This window comes from Biomphalaria glabrata, assembly GCF_947242115.1.
Source record: "Biomphalaria glabrata chromosome 14 unlocalized genomic scaffold, xgBioGlab47.1 SUPER_14_unloc_1, whole genome shotgun sequence".
In the NCBI taxonomy this organism is placed as follows: Eukaryota; Metazoa; Mollusca; class Gastropoda; family Planorbidae; genus Biomphalaria; species Biomphalaria glabrata.
This window is the reverse complement of record NW_026602912.1, coordinates 47,124-72,861: the sequence shown is the minus strand read 5'-3', so window position 1 is coordinate 72,861 and position 25,738 is coordinate 47,124. Positions and strand designations below refer to the sequence as shown.

Genomic DNA, 25,738 nt, shown 5'->3' with positions numbered 1-25,738 from the left:
TCATTTATCTTAATTTCTAACTATTTGAAGAATTGTTAGAAATTTAAAAAGGTAAGTTTTATTACTGTATTAATTTCTTTTAAAATTCAATGCTAATTAGCTAGCTTTTACCATATTTTTTTAATTTTGACATTTCTTTCATTGCCTCCCTTTTATATCAATTTTTAACAGATTTTGCATCTTCTTCTTGTGTCTGTATTTCTGTCTCTATTTAAATAGTGAAATTTATTGAAATAATCACACAAACATAATGAGAGATCCAAATTAAATGAATATTTTAATTGAAAAAGACAAATATGCTCTACAGACAAAAACACACACACACACCCTCTTTTACACGAATTCATTTTTTTATTCATTTTTAATCAGTGATAGCGCCTGAAGAGGCTTGCGATGTCGCTGTTCCAAAACTGTGTCTGCACTTGGCGTTCCTTTGGGTAGATCAGCTCCGTGGAGAGGGGAACTGTTAACCTTGTTAAGTGGGCGATATTGTTCTGACCAAAGCAGGCAATCCCCTCATTTCCCTGAGATGAACCATAGTCGTATCGTGACTAAATCAGGCGATACAATAATTCAACCATCTGTGTTTTACTATGTTAATAGAACGCAGTATTAATTAATTAAGTAAATAAACTTGACAGCAATGTCGGAGGAATTTTTTAAACATGCAGTTGGATGATCTATCATAGTGGAAGTTGCACCAGAAGCTTCCTAGTACACAATAGATAAAGTGAAGTACATTATTGAATTAAGAATACATTGTACCATAGACCATAAAAGGAGAGGGTCTAAGTTCATAATTCTGTTCAGTAGCTTGATATTGCAACTTAACCAACACTCTACATGTAGTGTTTAACTCTTAAGGATTTTACAACTATCAATCTTTATAAGACACATGTGCGCGACATGTGATTCCGAATTCTTCTTACTTGACTAATTAGCAATGTTGACAGTAGGCGTATGCATAGACTGTCAGGGCCAGCCTTACAAATTGCGGGCCCCAATTTAATGTATGCTATTGAGACGCTCTTCTAATATTTATTTTTTACAACAAGAACTATTTTTATTAATTGGATCTTTATATCAACATTTATTATATAAACATGCAATAGGAAACAATAAATGCAATATGCGCCGTTGGGTTAATGAAAGTTACGTTAATTATATGATACTCTGAATATGTTAATCCTGTAAGTCCTACATCTTTGAAAGCCTGTGACAAAAGCTATGACTGATGCTAAATGTACTTTTTTTGGGCCCCTGCTTGGGCCTCAATTTGGAGCATTATGTAAAATTGGCCTAGGGCCGCAGCTGTATGCATACCTGCATGTCAGGGTGTTTTGTGCTTAAGATATAAACCTTTCCCCTTTATGAAGCTTTCTAGCTTATTAGTCGACTAATTGTAAAATGTTGAAAAACACTAACATAGAAATGTGTACTGGAACTTAATCAAGGTTCAAACAAACTTCAGATAGTTGAGATAAGGTTAATTGTGAACAGTTCTAATGCAAAATTATGTCTAACATCCTATATAGGAGACGCGATGGCTGAGCGGTAAAGCTGAGGTCCAAAGGTTCAAATCTTAGTGAAGGCTGGGATTTTCCATTTCGGGATCTTGAGCGCCTCTGAGTCCACCCAGCTCGATTGAGTACCTTACAGTTGGTGTAAAGTAAAGGCGGTTGGTTGTTGTGCTTGCCACCTGACAGCCTCGTAAAACCGTGGGCCACAGAAACAGATGACTTTTACATCATCTGCCCTATTTATAGAAAAGGTCTGAAAGAGGAACATAACTCTTTTTACTAAACTACCTATATGCCTGAATACGAAATAAAATATCTAGACATTTTATCATTTTCTTTTATAATAATTCTTTAAAACGCTGATTAAAATTTCGCACAGTTTTGTTATATTCCAGGACAAATGACCCGTAGATAATATTAGTGCCCAACATGCCTACCAGTTGATATTTGTATCAGAAATTCAGTGTTAGACTAAAATAATAATAAATATATACTTCATAAAACTAAAGTCACACCATCATCAGAAAATTGAATGACACTAATTTAACAATCACTTACTTCACGAAGCTGAACTATTGTCTCTTTGTGTCACAGTCAAAGTGGATCATTTGTGTTTAAAGTATGCTCAGGAAGTACAGAACGGTGTCTAATGTATGATTAGAAGTTCCTAGTTAAATATGACTAAATGATTGTCATGTCAAGTACATGGTAAACATAAAAATACTACTTCTAGTTTCCTGTTTGTTTGGGGTTTTTGTATTGGAAAGATATGCAAATTAAATGAAGAAAAAACAATTCGGAATAAAAAGATCGGACAGAGTGGAAACAATATTGATCTCACTATTTAATTAGAACCTGTTAATAAAACAGACAACTTTAAAATTCTTGAAGTGTGTATTAAAATGGTTAATTTTGTCGTGATGGTATGGCAATCTGAACATTAAAAATAAAAATAAACTTCATAGAACCCTAAATGCTGCTGGCAAAGTCATTGACAAAAAAACAAAAAAAAAACAACAACATTTGGGCAGCTGTTTGAGACAAACATCCATAAAACATCCATAAAAAAGCTAAGATTCTAGAAATAAAAATAAACCCTTGGGTCAGGATTTTGTGATATTACCATCACAAAAGAGGTACAAGACACCGATACCAAAGACAGACACACTCTTTTGTTCCCCTGGCAATCAAATCATTAAATAGAAACAATTTGATATAAACTTTTCATATGTAATGTATGAGTGAGTCTGGTGTGAATGTACATTTTGACTTTTATAGTTATAATGTTTTGTTTATAATGCACAAATTGTAAGAAAAATTTCCTTACGGACATGTTTTACTGTTGTTTTTTTTTGGTTTAAATTAATGTGTAACTGCTATTATAAAGTAAATGTTTCACTGATATAAAAAATGAATGTTTCAATGCTATTATAAAAATGATTCACTGGTTGTAGCTTTAAATTTCAGACTCTTCAATATGGATAATTTTACAGTCTCGCCATTATTAGCTAACCGAGCATCGGCTTAAGACTGACTGTGATTCGGGAAACCTTTGGGCTAATGGGAAAAAATCTCTCATTTTTAGCCACACAGACCAATCCTTTTCTTTGATCAAGTATCTCAAGGCCTTGCGTCAAATGTGTGCTACTTTTTAAAACACAAACTATTATTGCAGAATGGATATATTTTACTGTAGTAACAAATATGTTTATATTAGCATTGTTATTTACACGTCTTTATCTGAAAGTTTATTTTAAAATTTAGTTCGTTTACTTACTATTTCAGATGCAGGACACTTCTTTGCTTTTTCTCGTACACGTATACATGTATACGCTACAGATTGGAGTGTATCATTTTCTTTTCTAAATATTTCAATGTAAAGAAAAAAAAAGATTTTTAATAGAAATGTATAATGTTACGTTTCATATAATAGAATATATTACTTTATCTAAACATTAGAAATAAAGAAAAGAAAAAAATATTGTATTGAAGAGTAAACTAAAACCCTATTAGAAATTGTGAAGGAGCGGTGCCTGAGAGAAAGAAAAAAAAGTGTCAAAATGTAATAAGGGGACTAAAATCATATACAAATCCAAATCTCTCATTAAGTAGCATTTATTCTCCTTATTTTAAAATAAAACAAAATAATTGATCACCAAAAATAATCAACTGATTTTTTATTTTTTAATTGATTCATGTCTTGTCAGGTTTAGTGAATAACTGTCCAAAATTTCAACTTGATCCGAGAATGGGAAATAAGAGAAAAAACGTGTTCAAGCTTTTTAACTGACAGACAGACAAAGTTTAAATTTTCAATGTGTGTCCCGCAGCTTTTGTGAGATCTGTCTATTTTAGATGCCATCTGTTGCTAAATATTTTCATCTATGCCGATGAGGGCAAAATGGCGCATGTGTTGATCTTTATAGATTATATGGAGGTACCTCTGTTATACATTCCTACTTTAAGCTTACTAAAGAAGATCGCCTTTGACATGCGACCACAATGCGGGATTGGTGTCCTACGCAGCGCGGATGTTGAATAGTTATTAGTGCTTCTATACCGTCTACACCGGCCTCCAGCAGAACATATTCATCCGTAATGTAGTCTTGGCGTATGCCCGTTATGGAATGAATGCATCTTTGATGGAGTGTTCAATTAGTCTTTAATGACTTCGATGAGCAACTTGGTCTTATAGTCATACAAACGTATGGTGAGAACCACTGCTTTATAAACATTAATTTTTGTAACTAGGTACAGATATATATTCTGTTATACTCAGTTTGAGGCGACCAAAAGCGTTGCATTTGCGAGACGATTGTCTATTTTTCTGTACAGTGACCCATTTTTAGACACTGTGCTGAAAAGAGAGTAAATTGCTGAACAATATAAAAATAGAGGGCAATCAAATTGATTTGTGAAGCTGGTTAAATTCCGATTGGGGACTTTTGAAGCATGGCCTACACGTTTCTTTTTACCTTGATGGACATACCAAACGAGGCAGCTTCAGCAAAATACAAGGACTGGAAGTTGAAGCCTCTGTTAGGTGTGTGCAAGAAAGGCGTAATCGTCCGCATAGATTAACTCAGAAGCAATCATCTCTTTAATTTGTGCACGGCTAGAGCAGGCGTCATATGTTAAAAAAGCTGCCTTCGGTTAGGAACCTAATGTAGATGCCCTCATGCAGGCGTTGCCTCATTTTATTTAGCATTGTTCTAAAGAATATTGCAAAGAGTGTTGAAGCAAGCACACAGCTCTATTTCACATCATTCTCTACAGAGAAGTCAGCTGATAGGTCACCGTTGAATCCGATTTGACCTTTTTGACCCTCATGCAGTTGATTCAGAATTGCGATGAATCTTGTAGAACATCGGAGCCGAGACAAAATCCTCCACAAGACATCGCGAATCACTGTGTCAATTGCTTTAGTGAGATGGATGAATGCAGCATAGAAGTCTAGATTCTTTTCCCTGCATTTGACGTATGTCAAAATATATATCCAATATGTCTATACCTGCCCGGAAACCACACTGACTTTCAGAAAGCACACTGCCTACTATGGAGGCTACTTTATTCTGACAAAAAGTATCCTGACCTTTTTGTACAAGGATGGTGGCATCTCGAAGTTCTTGCGGGATAGTGCATCTGTCCCAGCACACAGTAAATAAATATGTTAGCATTTCCGTAAGAACAGCAACTCCCATTTTAAAAACCGAGTTACGGAGTCATAAAGGTAATAATGACAAAACTTACCTCTCTTATTCTCGATAGTTCAGGATCTTGTATTGACAGTAAGGTGAACAAAAGTAACAGACCATCGGAAGTATCTGCCAGGATTAATACATGTAAGCAAGAAATAAAATCATATATAGCATACTTGTACATTTAGACATAAGTAATAATCATTATTATAAATAAATGAAAAAAGGATACTGACATCGAAAGTTTAAATTATAATATTAATAATTGTCTAGGGTGGAAGATAAAACAATATAATCCGTATTGTAATGCTACAATAAGTATTAAAAATTGTGTTAAGAAAACTAAAGAAATAAAATTTGATATCAAATGAGTCTTTACAAAGTGTGTCTAAGGTATACAGATAATTTATAATACAATAACAAATTCAAGTAATATAGGTCTAAAAATGTGAAATATCTCAATACATGTATCACAAAGAAAATATAATTCCATTTTAATGCATTGGAGACAGCTCAGGTTATTTTTTCCGTGATCATCGCTATAAATTTCATAACTTTCAATGTCTGTATGACTTGTACCTCAATTAGTTCTAGAGCTGTTTTGTCCAAGGCGTTCTAAAAAAACACAAATATATAATATTCTATTTCATTTATATAAGTCCATGTATATTTCAATGTGAGCAAAAGATTTAAAGAGAGAGAGAGAAAGAGAGAGAGAGCGACATATACAGATAATTATAATTACACAATTTAGTCTATAGGCTAAGTTTAATGTGAAAACTCTATGCCATACAATGACCACCAGATTACAAGCCCTAAATTCTAGATCTTGTCACATTCTAATAGATCCAAATTCACACTATAAAGTAAATGACTATCATTCTAAAACATTACATGGTTATAATATGCCATGGGCATGTGGCTGAGTAGGCAATCGCTTGGCTTATGAACCTGGTGCTCGAATCTCGGTGAATACTGGGATTTTGAATTTGAAGATTTTTTTAGAGCGCCTTTGAGTCCACCCAACTCTAATGGGTACCTGACTATGGAAAAGTAAAGCCCACATAACACCCTGTTCGTTAATCGTCGGATAAGTAACAACATCTACCATATAGAGCCCAACGTTTGAAAGGGATCTTTACTTTACTCTACTATGCTTTTGGTCCAGGTGTTAGGTCTAACTACACAAAGAAATGTAATGTACTCTAACTGTATTGAAGAACAAATCAAAACGTTTGATAAAGTAATTACTCTGGGTCAAATTATAATTACTAATAGCATTTACAAAATATAAAAAAATATTAATACGTTTTTTTTTAAATATTTAATGTCACGATTTTAAAAAATGTAAAAGTTAAAAAGTTGTTTGAAACTTAAATTGAAATTAAAGACAAATTCTCAACCTACCTTTTCAAATGCTTTGTGGCAATGACAATAATTTTGTGTGAAGAAAAAAATCCAGATAAGAGTTGCGGCTCATTAACGTTTGAGAAAAAAATGCGAGCGCATTTAAATTTCAAATGTACCAAACAAAATACTTAAAAAACTGTAGGGCCAGATACTTTACTTAGTACCATTCAGGTTGATTTTATTTGTTCGTGTATGTGTTGACAGTGAAATAATCTGGAAGTATAGAACATGTGCATATATAATGCCTGGCTCAAGCAATGGAGACGGTATTGGATAAATCTCTGGTTCTTATTTAAATGAGTGATTTCTTTTAAAAAGGTAGAACCGTGATTACACAAATTATTGCTAGAACTTTAGATTAATAGAAAAAGAGCTGTGTTTGTAATACATATCTATATGTAATGATAAAATATTAAAACGCATTTCAATAATGACGCCAAGCAGCAATGATTGCAATCAGTGGCGTAGCTAGGGTGGGGGTTAAAATTTGAAAATAACCTAGGCTCCTAAATGAGTGTCCGAGATTTTTTTTTTACAGTAAATGTTACGCCATTATCTTATGTCATGATGACGAATGTCAAAATTCAGGGGCCCTAAAGAGGTCAAGCACCCCCCCCACCCCCAGGGAGCTCCCAATCCCTAGCTACGCCACTGCCTCAAATATGCTTCTTATTGTCAATGCCCATTTATTTTATATATATATATATTCTAAAATATTACGAATTAACATTAACAATAATAATTACTAGCTAAGCATAGTTTGAAGAATTGGATTGCTGTCTGGTCATATGCACTTTGGTATATTATCATCACGGATAAGGATTCGTCTTGCAGGAAGTTTAAAAACTGGCCAGTGTTATCCCGTTCCTGCACAGTCCTCGTTCTTATATGCTAGAACAAATTTGTACAAATGCTCCTTCTTCCCTAGTGCTATCAGAGCCTTAAATTGGTAGCCTTAGGCAGCCAGGAAGACCAATGACTTGTCAGAATTTGACTCATTGGTTAACATGCATGACTAGATGCATAGCCATAACGCGTCGGATGTAATCATAATCATTTTTGAAGTAACATCTGTATTTTATTAGATAACATAAGATTGTTTTTGTCCTTTAAAAAAACAACAAAAACATATTTTTTTCAATAAAATTCCATTTCTTAAAATACTAATTTTATTGCATAAACATACTATCGTTTTTTTCTACTTATAAAAATTAATAAAGTAGAACTTGAAAAACTTCTGACTAGTCTAGTCTAGAAGTCTAGTGATGGCAGACCTACCCTTATAACATCTATGTGGGCGTATATACAAGCAGAGTATAAAAAAAAGGCATGGGACATTAAATTAATACTAAAGCAAAATGTATTTATAATATACAGACGAAATTTATTTGCATACAACTGTGGTACAACGTTGCATTGAAAAACTTGATGTAGTACCAGAAATATTGGTATATATTTTTAAGCGTGTGTTGATGGTGATAACCAATACAACAGAAATGTAGTAGTCTACCAGAGTTGACATCATGCCTGGCTCAACCATTTTTTGTGAGTGTTATAATGGGTAGGTCTAACGTGTTATTACAGTGAGATATAGGATCTAAATTAATGCTGACACCAAATATATAGCGTACATTTCAAATCATGAGTGAGTGAGCTGCTTATAATAGTTACTAGTAACACCTTATATAGAGTTTGTTAATTAACTCTTTCTCTCCGTAATTATTTACCACATTCTGATGGAATCAACGTTTGTATCGTCGGTTAGGAGAGAAAGAGTTAAAACGTGAATTTTAACATAGCTAATTGCAAGCTTTTTTAAAATAATAATTAATGGAAGCGTAATTACAGTATATGTTGATGCATAAAAAAATGGTGACTATTATAAAAATAGGATAAATTCCTGGTCGTATCGTATGCATTACGGTCTGTCGTCGCGATGGCTCAGGATTCGAACATGCACGTCCTGCAGCGTGTATGAGCTTGAACATAAATATTTTAAACAAAAATGTCTGAAAATGTAGGCCATATGTGGGGCGCGGTGGCTGAGTGGTTAATCAGGCGGTTTCCGAAAATGGTGACCCTAGGTTCGAATCCTGGTGAAGAATGTGATTTTTATTTTTATAGCTTCCCTGAGTCAAACAGACTCTATCGAGTACCTGACTTTAGTTTGGGAAAGTAAAGGTGGTCGGTCGTTGTGCTGGCCAAATGACACTGTGCTATTATATATATATATATATATAAGTATATCTGATCAGCGATATTAATCTCTCAGACAGTAAGATAATTACAGCCAATGAAATTTATATCATGTTATCTGAAAGTTGGCCAAAGACTGGCTTAGCATTAAAGCAAAGAAAATAAGTTCTTATGACCAGAATAAAATCCCATTCGTCTATTTTTTTGTTTTTGTTACTGGCCGACGAAATAAAGAGAAAATATTATTTTAAACTTTAATATACGTTTAAAAAACAAACAAAAAAACTCTTTAACTTAATAATTATTGTAGGTCTCAACTAAGATACTTCATTTGAACTTTCCTCGTGCATCACCTTTATGACCCAATGTTAAATAGTAAATTAATGACTGAATACGAAGGGACTCGTGTATTATAACACTGTTGGTCTTATTCATTTACAACAATAGATAAAATGAACCACATTACTACATGTTAGACACAACGATCAAATAGAACAAACAATGAATGATCTGGTGACATAGAATGTACATTTTTTAAAAATTATTTTCAAGATACACTAAAAAATTACCTGGAAAAAAAAATGTGATACTTTTTCCATATTTTCTATCACTGACTGTACCAGTAATGTTGGGGTACATAGTCACAGTGATCTGATGTATTTCATTTTCTATAGTCGGAGAACTGAATGTGCAAGATGTTTCGTAATAGTCTCCACCATCAGTCTTTGTGTGTTTATAGGCTACACTTCCGTTTAAAATATAAATCTGTTATACACGTTAATAACACATGTTTAGAAATATACAGTTTACATTATTTTTATTAAAATACATTGGAATTGCATAAATGTATACAATAATGTGTATTAATTAATTGGTATTATAAATTTTATTTTAGAAAGGCAAGGTGGTTTTTTTTCATAAGAAGCTACAAATTCATTCTACGGTGCAGAAAAAAAATCACAATTATTATTGAGAATCTTCCTACAAAAAGTATACTGGAAGGCTCTAATTTGGTATTGGGGAATAAACTTAAGTTACAAAAAAGGAATGTTAACTATAATGGGAACAATACAAACATAAATATACTTAAAAAAAAACACAAAGCTTATACTATGTAAAATCATATCAATTAGACTGAATCAGTTATGTAAATAAATTTGTAATAGATCTAAACTAACAATAATAAATTTTGCGATACGAACTATTTATACCAATTGTTTTTGTTTATCGCAATTCTATACTTTTCTAAATACGCTATGATCCTATCACATGTCTGGACCAGTTGGAAAAGGGAAGGAGAATGAAGGGGGTATCTGTGTAAAGAATACAGTGATCGCTTTTTAAATGCATTTTAAAAAAATGTAAGAATTGAATTTGAACTTATGGGCTCAAGGGAACTAATTCATTTTATATCATAACATCTGTCATGTACAGTTGTTTTTTTGTTTATTAGATAGTTAATTAACTAATCGTTTATTTATTGATTGATTCTTGTTTCTCCAGGTAATAGAAATAGTTGTACAAATTTCTAGCTTGACCCGAGGTTGGAAGTGGGAGAAATAACGAGTACAAACTTTTTACTAGAGAGACTGAGTTACTATAAGTTTTTTTTAGAAAAAGAAATTTAAGAAAAACAAGGTTACAAAAACAGTTTGTGTGCAAACGTCAATCCAAAATCGGCCCCCAAATGGTTCACCCAGGCAGGTAAAAAGTCAAGTTTTAATATTTTCAGAAATAATATCACAATGAAATTCAAAGGCAAATGACAGAGAAGAATGGAGAAAGAAGGTCGACAGACCTTGCGTGGTGCCCCAACGGTCCAGCAGACCAAAGGAAAGGATAGGTGAAAGTGATGGTAAAGTTAAATGTGAACGTCACTGATTTCATATAATGATTATCTTATTGATCAAATTGTTTTGGAAAGGATAATCTTTTGCTCAAATGCTCAACAAAAAACATTTTCGTAAAAAAAAAATCCCTTTGTTATGGAACGAGATAGTATGGTTCACTCCATAATTATAAAAAATACTTATTAATTGTGATTTTAATTATGTCAATTTTATATGCATACTAAATAGATTTTTTCTCTTAAAAAATAGTAAACACTTTTTCTTATATAAACGTACTAGCTAGTATGACAGACCTTATTCAACTTAGCTATACATATGTAAACTTTTTTTTAATACAAAGACGGACGGACAGACATTCCACACAAAACTAATAGCGTCTTTTCAACTTTCAAGGGCCGCTAAAAAAAAAGGTAAAATTACTTAAAAGCGAAAGGTTACGATCGAGGTTGAAGAAAAAATTTATCAAAAAAAATGTTCCCAACGTTCTATTGAAAGATAAATGTCATCACTTGAGTTTTAAGTTCGAAATAAGACAAAGATCACATAAACAAAAGTGTTTATATTTTCTAAAAGTCAATGCTAAACAATATCTCCTTATATCTCCTTATTATCTCCGAAGACTAGATTTATGAAATTCAATTTATTAAAAGTAGCCTAGGATATACTAGTGATTATACTTACGTTATTCAGTGTAATATGGAATACACATAATGCCTTGGGGAATACTTTTCTTAGAAAGCATGTTAAAATAAAATGCTCCATTGAAATGTTCGGGAAACATTCTGGCTTGTCAAAAATAGCTGAAAAAAAAAAAAAAGAAGTTTTAGCCAAGGTAAATTAAAAATAATAGTTTCATGCTTGTTTAATATTATTCCCAGAAAATAAGAAAGTAAACAAAAAGTGCAATATTTCTTTTACACTCTCGAGGAACAAAAAAACAACAACAAACATGACTACAGGCGCGGTGGCTGAGCGGTAAAGCTCTTGGTTTCCGAACCGCGGTCCCAGGTTCGAATCTTGGTTAATACTGAGATTTTTAATTACGGATACTTAGGGAACCTTTGATGGGTACCCATTAGTTGGGGAAAGTAAAGGCGGTTGATCGTCGTGCTGGCCACATGACATCCTCGTAAACCGTTGGCCATAGAAACAGATGACTTTTAAATCACCTGCCCGCAATGGTCTAAAACTTGAACTTTATTTTTTTTTTTACTTTACAACTAGTAAATAGCTAAATTAGCTAACATCATGTGAGTAAACTCTATTTGAGGATGGCCTAAAAGATTAAAATCCTCTTTTGCAAATGTCTTGGGAAAAAAAGCACGTAGCTGTGCTCAAATCATTTGTTAAAATACAGGTCACAAGCATGCAGCTCCCAAGACTTAGTTAAATACATTTCAGCATGTATTATATGTCAAGGAGAAAGTAAGACAATCTTCTCTTGCTCAAAGCATTGGGGTTATTGTAAATCAAAGCTCGCACTAGAACTGTGCAAAATGTAAACCAACAGGACATTGACCGTTTCTTGTGTTACAATAGCTTGTTTAGGCCTGGGCAGTATCTACCATGGGAAGGCTGGTCAAGGCGCTTCATGTGCTGCCAGAATTTGTGGGACACTGTTGCAGCGTTTAAATATTTCTTTTTTTTTTAATTTGGATAGTAGCTATGCATATTAGAGACGCACAGGCTACTCCACGGTTAGTGTTTTTTTGGATTAAGCTAAATTAGTGATAACGATTTCAATTGGATATGACTAGCAATCATCCTACTCATGACAAGCAAAAAAAAAAATGAAACAAAACAAAGCTTATACAAGAGAAAGAAGTAAACATTAACAAGTTTATATCTATCAGTATTTACATTTTTCAATATCAAACTAAATAATTAATTACCAATAATTAAGTGACCAATTGGTGTCGCGGTGGCTGAGTGGTTAAGCGCTCGGCTTCCGAACCTGGGGTCCTGGGTTCGAATCTCGGTGAAGACTGGGATTTTGAATTTCGGGATTTGTAGGGCGCCTTTAAGTCCACCAAACTCTAACGGGTACCTGACTTAAGTTGGGGAAAGTAAAGGCGGTTGGTCGTTGTGCTGGCCACATAAACACCCTGCTTGTTAACCGTTGGCCATAGAAACAGATGACCTTAACAACATCTGCCCCATAGATCGCAAGATCTGAAAGGGAAACTTTACTTTTTTTTTTTTTAAGTGACTAATTAGTTAATATTTTATTGATTCATGTTTGTTTGTTTTTTCAATTCGAAATTAGAATTATTCAAGAATGTGTGCAAGAGAAATAACGTGTTGATTTTTTATAATCAGACAGATAGACAGAGTCAGTAAACAAAGTAAAGAAAGCAATTTGTAAAACTTCCCCTTTAGACCCTGTAGACTACAGAGCAGAATATGTAATGGCTGCCTGGTCGTGCGGTTTGCGCTCTGCGCTGTCGTTCAGATTTATCGACGGTCGAGGGTTCAAACCCCGCCCGCTCCCATCCCACGTCGAACTAAACTATCTTCAATTCTGAAGGAACATCGGAATTATGTAAAACATTTTACAAAACATTTTACAAGGTCATCTATTTCTGTGGTTCACGGTATCGAGGGTGTCATGTGGCCAGCACAACAGCCAACCACCTTTACTTTTCCCCAACTAATGTTAGCCATTGTTACATCTTATTATATAATGAGACTCTTTAGCGTTTCACTTACACCAAAACAACAAAATCATAGTTTATATATACTTAATTTTAATTAACACTGTAAACACTATATTGCTTTTATTCCTTCATTTTTGTTCCCTCCTCCTTTCAACACGCATTTGCACCATTTCACATTTACACTACGATGCGCACGTAACAGGCACCTATTAGAGATGTGTGGTCTGAGAGGCGCTGTAAAGATGTCGAAGTTAAATCCTACTCTTCACCGGGGTTCGATTTCGAACACGGGACCCCCTTTTCAGAAGCCAAGCATTTTATCACTCAGCATAACCTTTGTACAAATAGTGCTTTCAATGTTACAGAATAGTGCTGTCAATGTTGCAGAATAGTGCTTTCAATGTTGCAGAATAGTGCTTTCAATGTTGCAGAATAGTGCTTTCAATGTCGCAGAATAGTGCTTTCAATGTCGCAGAATAGTGCTTTCAATGTTGCAGAATAGTGCTTTCAATGTCGCAGAATAGTGCTTTCAATGTTACAGAATAGTGCTTTCAATGTTGCAGAATAGTGCTTTCAATGTTGCAGAATAGTGCTTTCAATGTTGCAGAATAGTGCTTTCAATGTTGCAGAATAGTGCTTTCAATGTTGCAGAATAGTGCTTTCAATGTTGCAGAATAGTGCTTTCAATGTTGCAGAATAGTGCTTTCAATGTTGCAGAATAGTGCTTTCAATGTTGCAGGAGAATACGTTTCTGAAGCTCAAAAGTGAAGGAAAACATTAGGATACCAAATATTCCATACTCTACTTGGGTACATTGCTAGTTGGATGTAACGAGTAAAGTTTTAAATAAACGTAATAAAGTTAAATTGTTTCATAAGGGTCTAAGTTTTTTTAGCGGCCCCCGAAAGGGAAAAGACGCTATTAGTTTTGTGTGAAATGTCTGTCCGTCTGTCCCGTTTAGATCTCGTAAACTAGAAAAGATATTGAAAATCCGACATCACAATATTTTAGACCATTCAAAGTTCTGATGCAACGGCTACTTTTTTTTTCCTGAAAGCGAAAAATCTCATTTTTAAGATCAGTTATGCAAGCTTTTTTTTAAAGAGAAAAAGCTAATTAGTATGCATTTATAAGCTAGACTTAATTTAAAACGAATAGTAATCTTATAAATATTATTTCCTTGAACTTTTTTCATTATAGCGGAAATGTTTTTTTTTTTAAGGAATCGAATAAGAGATTGAGACTTTTCAAAACAATTACATTATTTACAAGACTTTAGTTAGCGGTAAAGCGCTTGGCTTCTGAACTGAGGGTCCCGGGTTCGAATCCTGGTGAAGACTGGGATTTTCAACTTTGGAATCCTTGGGCGCCTCTGAGTCTATCCAGTTCTAATGGGTACCTGACATTAGTTGGGGAAAAGTAAAGGCGGTTGGTCGTTGTGCTGGCTACTTGACACCCTCGTTAACCGTAGGCCACAAAAACAGATGAACTTTACATCATCTGCCCTATAGACCACAAGGTCTGAAAGGGGAACTAGTTAGGCCAGGTTCACATCTAACTTTGCATTCACTTGCACCTATCCTTTGATCTGCTGTATCGTTGGGGCACTACACAATATCTGTCAACCTTCTTTCTCCATTCTTATCTCTCATTTGTCTTTGAAATAATTTCATTCTGATGTTCTTTCTGAAAATATTAAAGCCTGCCTGGGTGGACCACTTCGGGGGCCGATTTTGAGTTTGTGTTTCCACACAAACTGTCTTTGTAACCTTGTTTTTTTTTTATTCTAAAGAAAACATGCTCAGTTTACAATAAGTATTTTGTCAAATTTTAATAAGCTAATTTAACATTTGATAAAATTAATAAAATCGAATAAATGAAAGTCAAGAAATAAATAATTAATCCTTTTCTATCACATTTCAAGTTGTTATATTTATTCTAGTAGTAAATAACGAAATTATTACAATGACTTTTTACAATATCAACTTATGATAATTTTGATTAGATGGAGAACATTTAAATACCTTTACGTCCATACTATTCTTTTAGTCTTTATCGAGTTCTTTTCACTTCAGATCACTGCTCTAAGGATTTTGTTTTTGTTAGACATTATGTTATGGAGTGCATGTACGTGTTTATTCTGTTACCATATATAGTCATTTTTTTTTCTTCATTTATTTACTTATCTTATATAATACAGACGTTACTTCAAAAAAGAAGTTTCGTCCTACGCGTCATGCATGTTAACCAATGACTTAAATTCTGCCAGGTCACTGGTTTTCCTGGCTAGCTCAGGCAACCCATTTCAACGCATATATTTGGAATGTAAGTGAAGAGTCAAAAATAAAAGGTTTAGAAAAATGAAACAAAATTATCGAGATAGACAAAAACCCCTTCATAATTGTTTATTATGTCTCTTAACCCTACCATAGAATTTAATGTCACATGTTTTACTGTGTAGTCCTTTTGTTCCTAAGTTCACTTTCCATGATTCGTTATATGATTTTTTAGATTGCATGTTTCTCGAACTTGAGTTACTGCGTGATTCTATAGTAATGATGTATTGGTCATCAGTCAATATGTTTTTTAAATTGATTTTTGCATCAATGTTTTCAAAGATTTTTACTGTACGGGAAGAGAAAGTATTTATCTTGTAAATAACTACTCTAACGCTATTTCTGTAATAGAAAAGTTGTAGCTCTTCATTTTCGATTTCGTACTGGTGATTTCTTGGGAAATACGTTCTCACAATTACCACTGCATCTTCCTGTACAGGAGGACATTCTAAAATAAAGGAATCTGAAAGACAAAAAGCAAAATTTTATTTAAAAATAAAAGATAAACTGCATAGAAATAGAAATTACCGTATAGCTTTTAGCCAAAATTCATTTTTCTTTTGTGTAAACACTTTTTTTTCTTTGTTCAGTTGTTTTTTTTTTTGTGTTCAATTCCAGATAGTCTAGAAATAATTTTTTTATGAATTTTCTTTTTAATGCTGTCATTTGTGTAGATGATATTTGAGATAAAGTAAGTTAAAGGCTGAGACCTAGCTCAGAAAATTCATATCGCCGCCGAAACTATTTCTCGACCAGTCAGAAGCTAACTTTTTTTTTGCGAGACGACTGAGACTTCAGTCCTATTAGCTTGTGAAAAGAAACGGACACTATTTCAGCTTTACACCTCTTTCTAGCTCAACACTGTGTCAAAAGCCAGTTCTGCTGTTGTTCGCCTGTCTCCACAAATTTTGTAGTTGTGGTGCCACTTAGATGCCATGAAAGTTACCATTCCTTGGTCGAAGGTGTTCTTAGTTTTACTTCCTCAACAGGGAAAATATATATATTTTTTAATGGCCTGTATTTGTAGTTGAGGTGATAGTTACTTTCAATCTCAATAATTTATGCTTTTAGTTAGTTTGTAATGTTTAGAGACGATTAGGAAGAAGACGCGAAAAGCTATTTGTTTCATAAGGAAAGGTTTTTCATTTAGAGACAATGACGCCTCAAGTAAAAAACAAACAATCTAGGATTTATCTAATCTTATATAATACAGAAGTTACTTCAAAAAAAGAAGATGATTACGTCCTACGCGTCATGCATTCAGGATTTGAGAAAGAATAGTGAAAAGTAATCAGACTTCTTGTAACAGCTCTAGAGAGAGGCGGGTTTTATGAACGTAGAGATTTAGAATGACGATACTTGACGTATTCCTTCATTATTAATGATATTGTTGATCGACATCGTTCATCAGCGTCAAGTACCTTTGTGTTGTTGACCTTTTGCTTGTGTTAATTGGTTTGCGCATTTTACTGTTACCTCCATTAGGACTTCTCCACACAGGACACAGCGCAGAGGTACCAATAACAGTAACGTTTAATTTTGTATTGCATAGAAGAGTAGTAAAAAAAATAAATAACAAAAGAATGACAAAAACTTGACATATCAACGGAAACAAGGAAAAACAAAATTTAATAAAATACTCTAAAAGACACAAAGATAAAGGCACATTCCTCGACCCATTTGCTAGGACAAATTTGTACAAATACTCCTTCTTCCCTAGTGCCGGGGTCGGCAACCTGCGACTCGCGAGCCACATGCGGCTCTTTGGATGTGAAGCTGCGGCTCTTTAGTTACATACGCAAATATTATTTATTTTATCGAAACATTTTTCGAAATAGTTCTGAATCTTTTAACGAAGAATAAGCACCGATTCTATCTCTCAGCCTTATACCCCCCCCCCATTACACGCGTCGTCAGTGTCGTTAGTCGTCGAAAGCTCTCAAATGACGCCGTCGTTGGGTGTTTCTATGTAGGTTTTAATTTGCTTTCGACGCTAGACGAAACGGCATCTTCACTACGTGCTTTGGCTGTGACGTATAGTCTGTTGTTTCAAGTAAATGAGTTAGAAGCGAATGATCTTCTCAAAGTTAGAAGCATTCTACAAGTAACGCTAATCTGGCAAGCTTTGCAGTACCAATAGAAATTGCACTAAAAGGCAAACCATTTTCAGATGGTGAGTATGTCACGTGCACCTGAAGAACTGTTTCGTGGTTTAAAAAAACAACAACGAAAAAACAGAAACTTTGTAACTTTGAAAAAAAAATCAAAGATATGCCACTATCCGCTAAAACAGTACAAGATAGAATAGCTAAAATATCTTCAAATGTAACATATTTCCAGGTGGAAGATATTCAAATTTCTTCTGCCTTATCACTTGCTAGTCTTGCGACATAAAAGCCACGACACAAGTTGCCCATTTTGTTTGGTATATTTTTTCCCTTAAGGACCTTAAAAGTAGATCTTCCAGGATTGCTACTCTCATGACAAACTAGAGGGAAAGATAGAGCAAATGCGGTGCAGAAATGCCTTGAAGACAATGAGATCGAGTTAAATAAAATCGTTTAAACAGCAACTGATGGAGCCAGAAGTATGACAGGAAAAATTAAGGAGCAACAACGATTCTTCGAGCCAAATAAACCAACAAATTCTTACATTTCACATACACCAAAAAGCGCTTTGTGCCCTAATATTTATGGCCGAAATACTTCTGGTTATAAATTTGATAATCATGATGGTAAACATCATCTTCAGTTAAAAGAACTCTTTAACGAGATGGAGACACAGCATTCCGGCATCCTTCTTTACAATAAAGTGCGAGGGCTGGAGAACGTTTTGCTTTGTGCTTGAATTAAATAAATACATTTCTAAATGAAAAAAAGGTATTAATCACCCTGTATAAGAGAACGACACATGGTTGCAAAAATTGTACTTTATGGTTGATATAACAGCAAAAGGAAATGAGCTGAATCTAAAACTACAAGGAAAGTAAAACCCAGCCTATGTTTTGGTAGAAGAATTAGTTTATTTCGAAGAAAAAAAAAATTTTTTTGCAGAAGATATGCACTTACTTCATTTGAAATGTCTAAAGCAGTATCGCGATAAAATCAGTGCAACTATTGACACAAATTACTTCAGCACAGTTATAAAAAAAATCATAGATGAAAATCTTGACAGATTTGAGTACTTCAACTAAACTATTCTAGCATTCCTAATAAATCCTCTCAACTCAAATCGAAACAAAATCCACATTGAGCCATTAGAAATTGATACTGGATCTCTAGAAATTCAATTCGACGCATGGAATAGTCTTCCAGAATGCTACAGTGAGGTGAAGTTGGCATTTGAAGTACTGACTATCTTCGAATTGACATATTCGTGCGAGCAAGTGTTATATTCACATATAAATAAAAGTACAGTAAGAAGTCAACTAAAAAAAAAGGAAATTTAGAGTCGTGTTTGAAACTAAAAACAAGTTATGAGCCTAATGTATCCAAACTTTCTAAAACCATGCAAAGCCAACATCCCATTGAATTGTCTCAATTGTTTGTTAGTGAAGCACAAGTTAGTGTTGTAAGTAAATGCTTAACTGCTTTAGTAGTTACCAAGAGTAAAAATAATTATCAACTAAAACCATATATATATTATCTAATTTGGTGTGGAAAAACACGTATATATGAATTAATAAAATTAATTAAAAAATTAATTGTGTGAGCACTATTTATTTTTGGCAAGAAAAATTTGTGGCTCTTTAAAAACTATAAAATTTGGTAAATTGTAATTTTTGGCTCTTTCGACTCAAAATGTTGCCGACGCCCTAGTGCTATTAGAGCATGGAATGGGTTGCCTAATCTAGCCAGGAAAACCAGTGACTTGGCAGAATTTAAGTCATTGGTTAATATGCATGGCTAGATGCATGACGCGTAGGACGTAATCATCTTCTTTTTTGAAGTAACGTCTCTATTATATCAGATAACAATAGATAACAATATAAGTCATTAAACTGTTTATATTACAAAAACAATCAATGATCAAATGTGTGCAGAAAGATATAATAATGTGCTGGTAGAAAAACGCATACATCAAGAGTGACATAAGAAACAAAGACGGCAGGATGGACATAAATCAAACTGAGAGCGATTCCCTAGTACAGAGGCCGATAACGAAATACTGTTGCGGCCAAATGTCTCAATCGGAGTTAAAAGAATAAAGTCTAGTAAGTCAACAACAAGAGATTTGATCTACAGAGAGAAATGTAAAGACAAGATGAAGTGGGTGTGGAGATGACACAAGTGAAAAAAAGGTTTGCTGTCTGGTCTAATAGTATGCTTGCTGGACTGTCGTTCGGATGTATCGATGGTTCCAGATGGTGAACAGTCACTTCATCTCTGGTGACTTCATCACCGGTCATTTGATCCCCGGTCACTTCATCCCCGGTCACTTTATGCCCGGTCATTTCATCCTACGCTCATTTCATCCCAAATTATTTTTTTTTCTTTTTCATTGTTTAATTGTGCTGTTAAGGCTTTGACTTTAAGTCCTCATTTCATCTAATATATAAATATGATTATGTAGAATGCTTTTTGACATTTTTTGACATGTTACTAATAGTGTATCAAAAGGTGCAAGTAGTGGAATTTTTTTGAGAGATAGAAGTGCGATTAGAATAGTTATTACCGTGATGCTGATAACTGGTGGAAATGTGACCCTGCTTCACTTTATTTTATTTTTCAATCGCTCTTTCTTGAAAAAGGGAGCGTCATTTTTAGCATTGAAATAAGGTTTTATTTTTTTCTTCTAATAAAGTCTTACTTCAACCATCCCCAAGATATCATGTCGCCTATATAAGTTTTGCTTTAATTCCTTTTAAACAATAAAGTTATAAATTGTGTTATAGGACTTTATTTCTATCGATTTTTCATTTCTATTTGTATATGTAAGTATGTATTTTGTTTATTGATATAAAATATATTAAATATTGCTCATTTCATGATTTTTTTCAATCACTATTTGTTAGGTAAAATGATCAGAAAATGAAAAAATCAGGGGATGAAATGACCAGAGGATGAAATGACCAGAGATGAAGTGATCGAACATGAAATGACCGGGGATGAAGTGACCAGGGGCTGAAATGACCGGGGATGAAGTGACCGGTGATGAAGAGACATATGATGAAGTGATCGGGAACCGTCCCAGATCATACCCTGCCCGATGCCAGCCCCTATCGTCCTGTGGGAGGTTTGAGCTAGTAGTAGATTATCTTTAACTCTGTAGAAACATCCGAATTGTAGTCGGCAAATGAAAGGATAAAATATTGGATATAATTAATTTGTTACTTCATCATACAAATAAGCAATAAGGGAGTTTTAATAGTAAATAATACGTGAATAATATAGTAATAATATTGGCAATGTAAAGCTATTAATGTTAACCTTGTCTCTTACCAGAATAAGTAATTGCCATAGTAACAATGAAAATCTCAATTACACAATAACTGGCAATCATATTTCAATGATTATTCAATACTAAAAGTTAAACAAGAAATATGTATACAACTAGCAACACATAATCTCTTAGACTCTAGTTTTGTAGCGACATAAATACTTACACTACACTGTGTAGCTTCCCTTTTTGTAAGCGAGGTGGTAAGTGGTTTGTGACGCATTGAGTGAAGAACGAAGATCCAAGTTTTACTTCAACCGATATTTGTATTATGTGCATAACTATGGAGGCAAATTGGTTCCAATCCCAGTAAAGACTGGGATTTTGACGTTTGTGGAATCAATTACCACAGCACTACAGACAGTGGAAAACAAATTATATGAAGAAGTGCTATCACTATCATATAATGTTGTCTTTACAAACTCCCACTCTGCAAGCACTTAACAGCAGCACCTCAAACAGCCCAAGTGACAACACTCATTGTGATAATCCATTAGATGATATCAAAATTAAATCTCAATATCACACTACAGATAAGCTATCAAAGGCAGGTTCATCTATGGAACATCCAGACGGACCTGTAAGCTACCTCAGGAAACAGGCAGAGTCATGTACAAGGAAATGACTTTGCCTATCAAACTGGACAGCATTAACTTCCTCCCCCGCAAAGAACAATCTACAATTTTCCAACTAAGAACAGGACACACACCTCTGTTAAATTAACATCTGAACAAAATAAACTCCACACAACCCCACCCCCATTTGCAGACACTGCGCCCACCCCTTTGAAACCGTAAACCATATCCTTCTTGAATGCCCCTCCAAAATCCACCTTAGGCAGACCCTACTTCTACTACAGCCCAACATAACCAACACTCTGTACGGCAGTGCTGAACAACTGAAGAAAACAGCACACTTTTTCTCCGTGGCACAGTCTGCAAAAGAGCTCACAGCTCAGCAGCAATAAAGCTGGCTAGAAGAAGAAGAAGTTTGTTATTTTCAGAGCGCCTTGATGCTAACAAAGCCTAATAAGTACCTGACATTAATTTTAGAAAAGTAATGGCGGTTTGTTGTTATGCTAGCCATATGACACCCTCGTTAAACTTGTTGGCAATAAAAATAGGTTATTTTTAACTCATCTGGCATTTTAATTGCAAGTCTGTATAGCATACTTTTGTTTTATTGAATATGCACATGTATAATACAATCTTAACAGATATCTTTGTAAATGTTAACTTAATTATGCTTTTATATTCAATTAAATTATCTAAAATGTTCGTATGTTTAAGGTCTACGTTTCCCAATGTGATATAAAAATGATTTCTCTTGCTTTTGTTCACAGGTGCCTTTCATTTTGGACCTGGAAGCCATTTAAATTCAGATTCCGGCAGCATCACCCGTAAAAATCGCTCAGTTCAGAGCTCAACCTTTTTGGTTCCGAGACTGATTATTATAATAGCCCACTATTTGGCTTGGGCGGAATCAGAAATTAAAGATCTCAGTCTTTACCACGATTTGAGCCTAGGACCCCAGTTCGTAAGTCAAGCGCTGTACTGCTTGAACACCGCGCCTCTCAACTATTCTACATCTTTGCAACATCAAAAAAGAGAAAGTCATTGTGAATTTTTTTTGCAGATCAGGAGTTTAGAGACAATCTTTACATCTTTATCTCCTTAATGGAAGGCTGGTAGCTGGGGATTGCACTCTAGCAGGTAGACGGTGGAGCCGCGGTGGCTAAGCCGTAAAGCACTTGGCTTCCAAACCGAGGGTTCCGAGTTCAAATCCTGGTGAAGACTGAGATTCTAAATTCAAGTTTGTTTGTCGTTACAATCAAAGAAGATATTACCTCATATGAGCATAGCAAGGGAGATATTCTTAATTAATAATAAGCAATTCAATGAGGCAATAAGAATGATTGCTTGAGATACATTGTAGGTTTTGGTCATGGGGGATAAATAACCAAATTCTGGCAAAAGGTGGATCCTTCCAGCCTTTCTACAAAAAGGTGGACAAGTCCGTCTAGAAGTCAGTTGTTTATTTTAATGACGTTTTATTGATTTACCAATTGAATTCAACATTTCTTATCTAGTAATTGAAATATTCACAATTACTCATAAATAGCAGAAGTAGGAAAGTATTTTTGAGAACCAGTTTTATAGAATGATGATTTTCCAATCTGTTTAAAACATTAACTAGTGATCAAGTCTACTTAAGATCTGTAACTTTTATTTTGCATTCGCTGGTATTACGTTAACGTTTGCGCTGATCAACATAAGAGAGAAACAGACTGCCCATCGACTCAGTAAGAGACATTTTTCTCACTGAGTGCAATCTGAGGACAAGATGTTCATTGTTTCACAAATAATTTTTATTTCTTCTATTTTTGTAATTGTCTTTTAAGCGTAAGACTTTTGGACATCTAGGAATATGGAAGCTTGACTACATCTGTTCTACTGAACAAGCTTCTACTTCTATCTGAGAAAAATCCTAGCAGATGAAAAACAATTACATCCCTATTAGCGATGACTCGTATATCGTGACGCTCGGATTAGAACCAAGGCCAAAGGCCGAGTACACTGAGGAAACTCCACCATATTCCTTCTTTCCACAGCATCGTCTTTGCAGAAAGTGTAATACTATAAAGCAGCAATAGAGCCTTTCATTTGTGCCAGATTTTGGCAAAATATGGTAAGCCTAGTTCTTTAGGTCCTTTTTTTCATTCTTTGCAAGCTCTATTTCACCTTTTTTTTTTATCTTTTCTGTGTTCCTATGTGTCTGGTAACTCTAAGTCTATGTTCCCTTTCAGGCAATGGGGTCTATAGGGCAGAGGATATAATCTTTGTGCGGCCCACGGAAAAAGAGAGTGTCATTATGTCAGCACAGCGACCAACCGTCTTTAATTTTTACAAGTTATGTAATGAAATGGGTGGACTCATAAAGATCCCAAAATTAAATATCCAAGTCTTCACCATGATTCAAACCCGGGACCGTCGGTTCTTAAACCACTTAGCAGTCACGCCTCCGATCTAACCAAAACTTACATTTTTCTAATTTTTCATAACCTAAATGTACTGTATTAATAAAAATTGTATACTTTTGAATGCAAATATTGTTTATAAATATTTATGCATTTTGTTTTGTTTTGTTAAACCAAATATAAAATGATTTTCTAGTTTTTCCTTTATCAAAATTTAATGTATAAATCTAGTACTTTTAAAAGCCATTTTTGCGTATACAATATTTATGCAGATTACCCAGATTTTTTTGTATTTATTTTGTTACATTTCACATAGCTATCATGACTCTAGCAGAAACGTCTTTAAAGATACTTTGATGAGAAAAAAAATAATTTAGTTCCAATGACTATAATACCTGTATTCAAGTCACTATTTCATAGAACCTGGACCCAGCAGGAACCTGAACAGCTGATCTCAAAAACAGCTCTAATGGTGTTCTTTTAAATTTAACAATTGAGGTATATCCCTCTAAAAAAGTCGGCCGCTTACGTGGCATGGGTAGGTTCGTCAGTTGCAGATAAGCCTGCTTCTTCTTTCAGCTTTTTGTTTGTTTGGCGCGCTTTCACCCTGCCCACTCTTCCTACTTCCAATCTTGAGACTCCGAGACTCACAGCTTCACGCCATGAGAAGCGATCGAGAGCAAGTGCTTCCCAGTCGTGAATGTCGATTTCGCATACCTTAAAGGAGCTCTTGAAAATGTCTTTATAGCTCTTGTATTGACCTCCCAGGGAGCGCTCTCCTGCACACAACTCCCCGTACAGAAGTCGTTTGGGAAGGCGATTGTCTGGCATGCGGACTACATGTCCCGCCCATCGATTATCACTTGTGTATAGAATGCACCACAGTGGCGGTGTCGAGGCCCCTTGGGGGTGCTCTTGTATTAACAATACGTCCGTTAGATACTATCACCACCACAATAAATTCTTTGTAAATCAGACACAATTAACTTCAGAAACTAATATTTGGTATATGCGCAAGCTATAGCAAATTTAGAATAATAGCTTTGACTTTTTTGTTACTTTTTCAATTTCTCATTTCATTTATAGCGGACTCCGAAAGGGGAAAAGACGCTATTAGTTTTGTGTGGTCCGTCCTTCTGTCCGTCCCTTTCAGATCTCGTAAACTAGAAAAGAAAGTGAAAATCCGATATCATAGTATTTTAGACCAAAGTTCTGATGCAACAGCTACTTTTTTCTTTTCTGAAACCGAACAATTTAATTTTTGAAATCAAGGATGCAAGCATTTTTTTCATAAAAATACACAACTTTTATAACTATTAACAATTGATAATTACAAACACTGAAGCTATTTAGTAAGGGAGATTAAAATTTACCATATTTTTAGCACATTTATACAAACGGCTTTAGATTTTTTTCAACAAATGTTTTTTTTACAATTGTATTGTTTACTTATATAAATTTAGTCACAATAACTACTACATTTACAAAAGATTTATTTTTTTAAAGAGAAAAAAATCTATTTAGTATGCGTTTAAGTGGAACATAATTTAAAACAACAAGTAATACGTAATTTTTTTATATTATCACATCAACTGCATCTGAGTATTACAATCACTGAACACTAAACTAAAGAATTTTTTTTAAGGGATTTTTTT

General features: G+C 34.3%; 1 protein-coding gene and 1 long non-coding RNA gene across 2 annotated transcripts; one reads left to right on the top strand and one right to left on the bottom strand.

Moving 5' to 3' along the window:
• Positions 1-1,087: 1,087 nt before the first annotated feature.
• Positions 1,088-3,347, top strand: LOC129924083 (uncharacterized). Its single transcript, XR_008775993.1, has 2 exons — positions 1,088-3,159; positions 3,306-3,347. It is a non-coding gene; the product is annotated as an uncharacterized LOC129924083 (long non-coding RNA).
• Positions 3,348-5,731: 2,384 nt separating this feature from the next.
• On the bottom strand, positions 5,732-21,127 carry LOC129924086 (uncharacterized). Its single transcript, XM_056017897.1, has 6 exons — positions 21,109-21,127; positions 15,759-16,130; positions 11,356-11,474; positions 9,381-9,589; positions 6,371-6,374; positions 5,732-5,833 (listed from the first exon to the last, which is right to left on the bottom strand). The coding sequence occupies exons 1-6, from the start codon at positions 21,125-21,127 to the stop codon at positions 5,732-5,734; spliced, it is 825 nt and encodes a 274-aa protein (XP_055873872.1).
• Between the last annotated feature and the right edge of the window lie 4,611 nt (positions 21,128-25,738).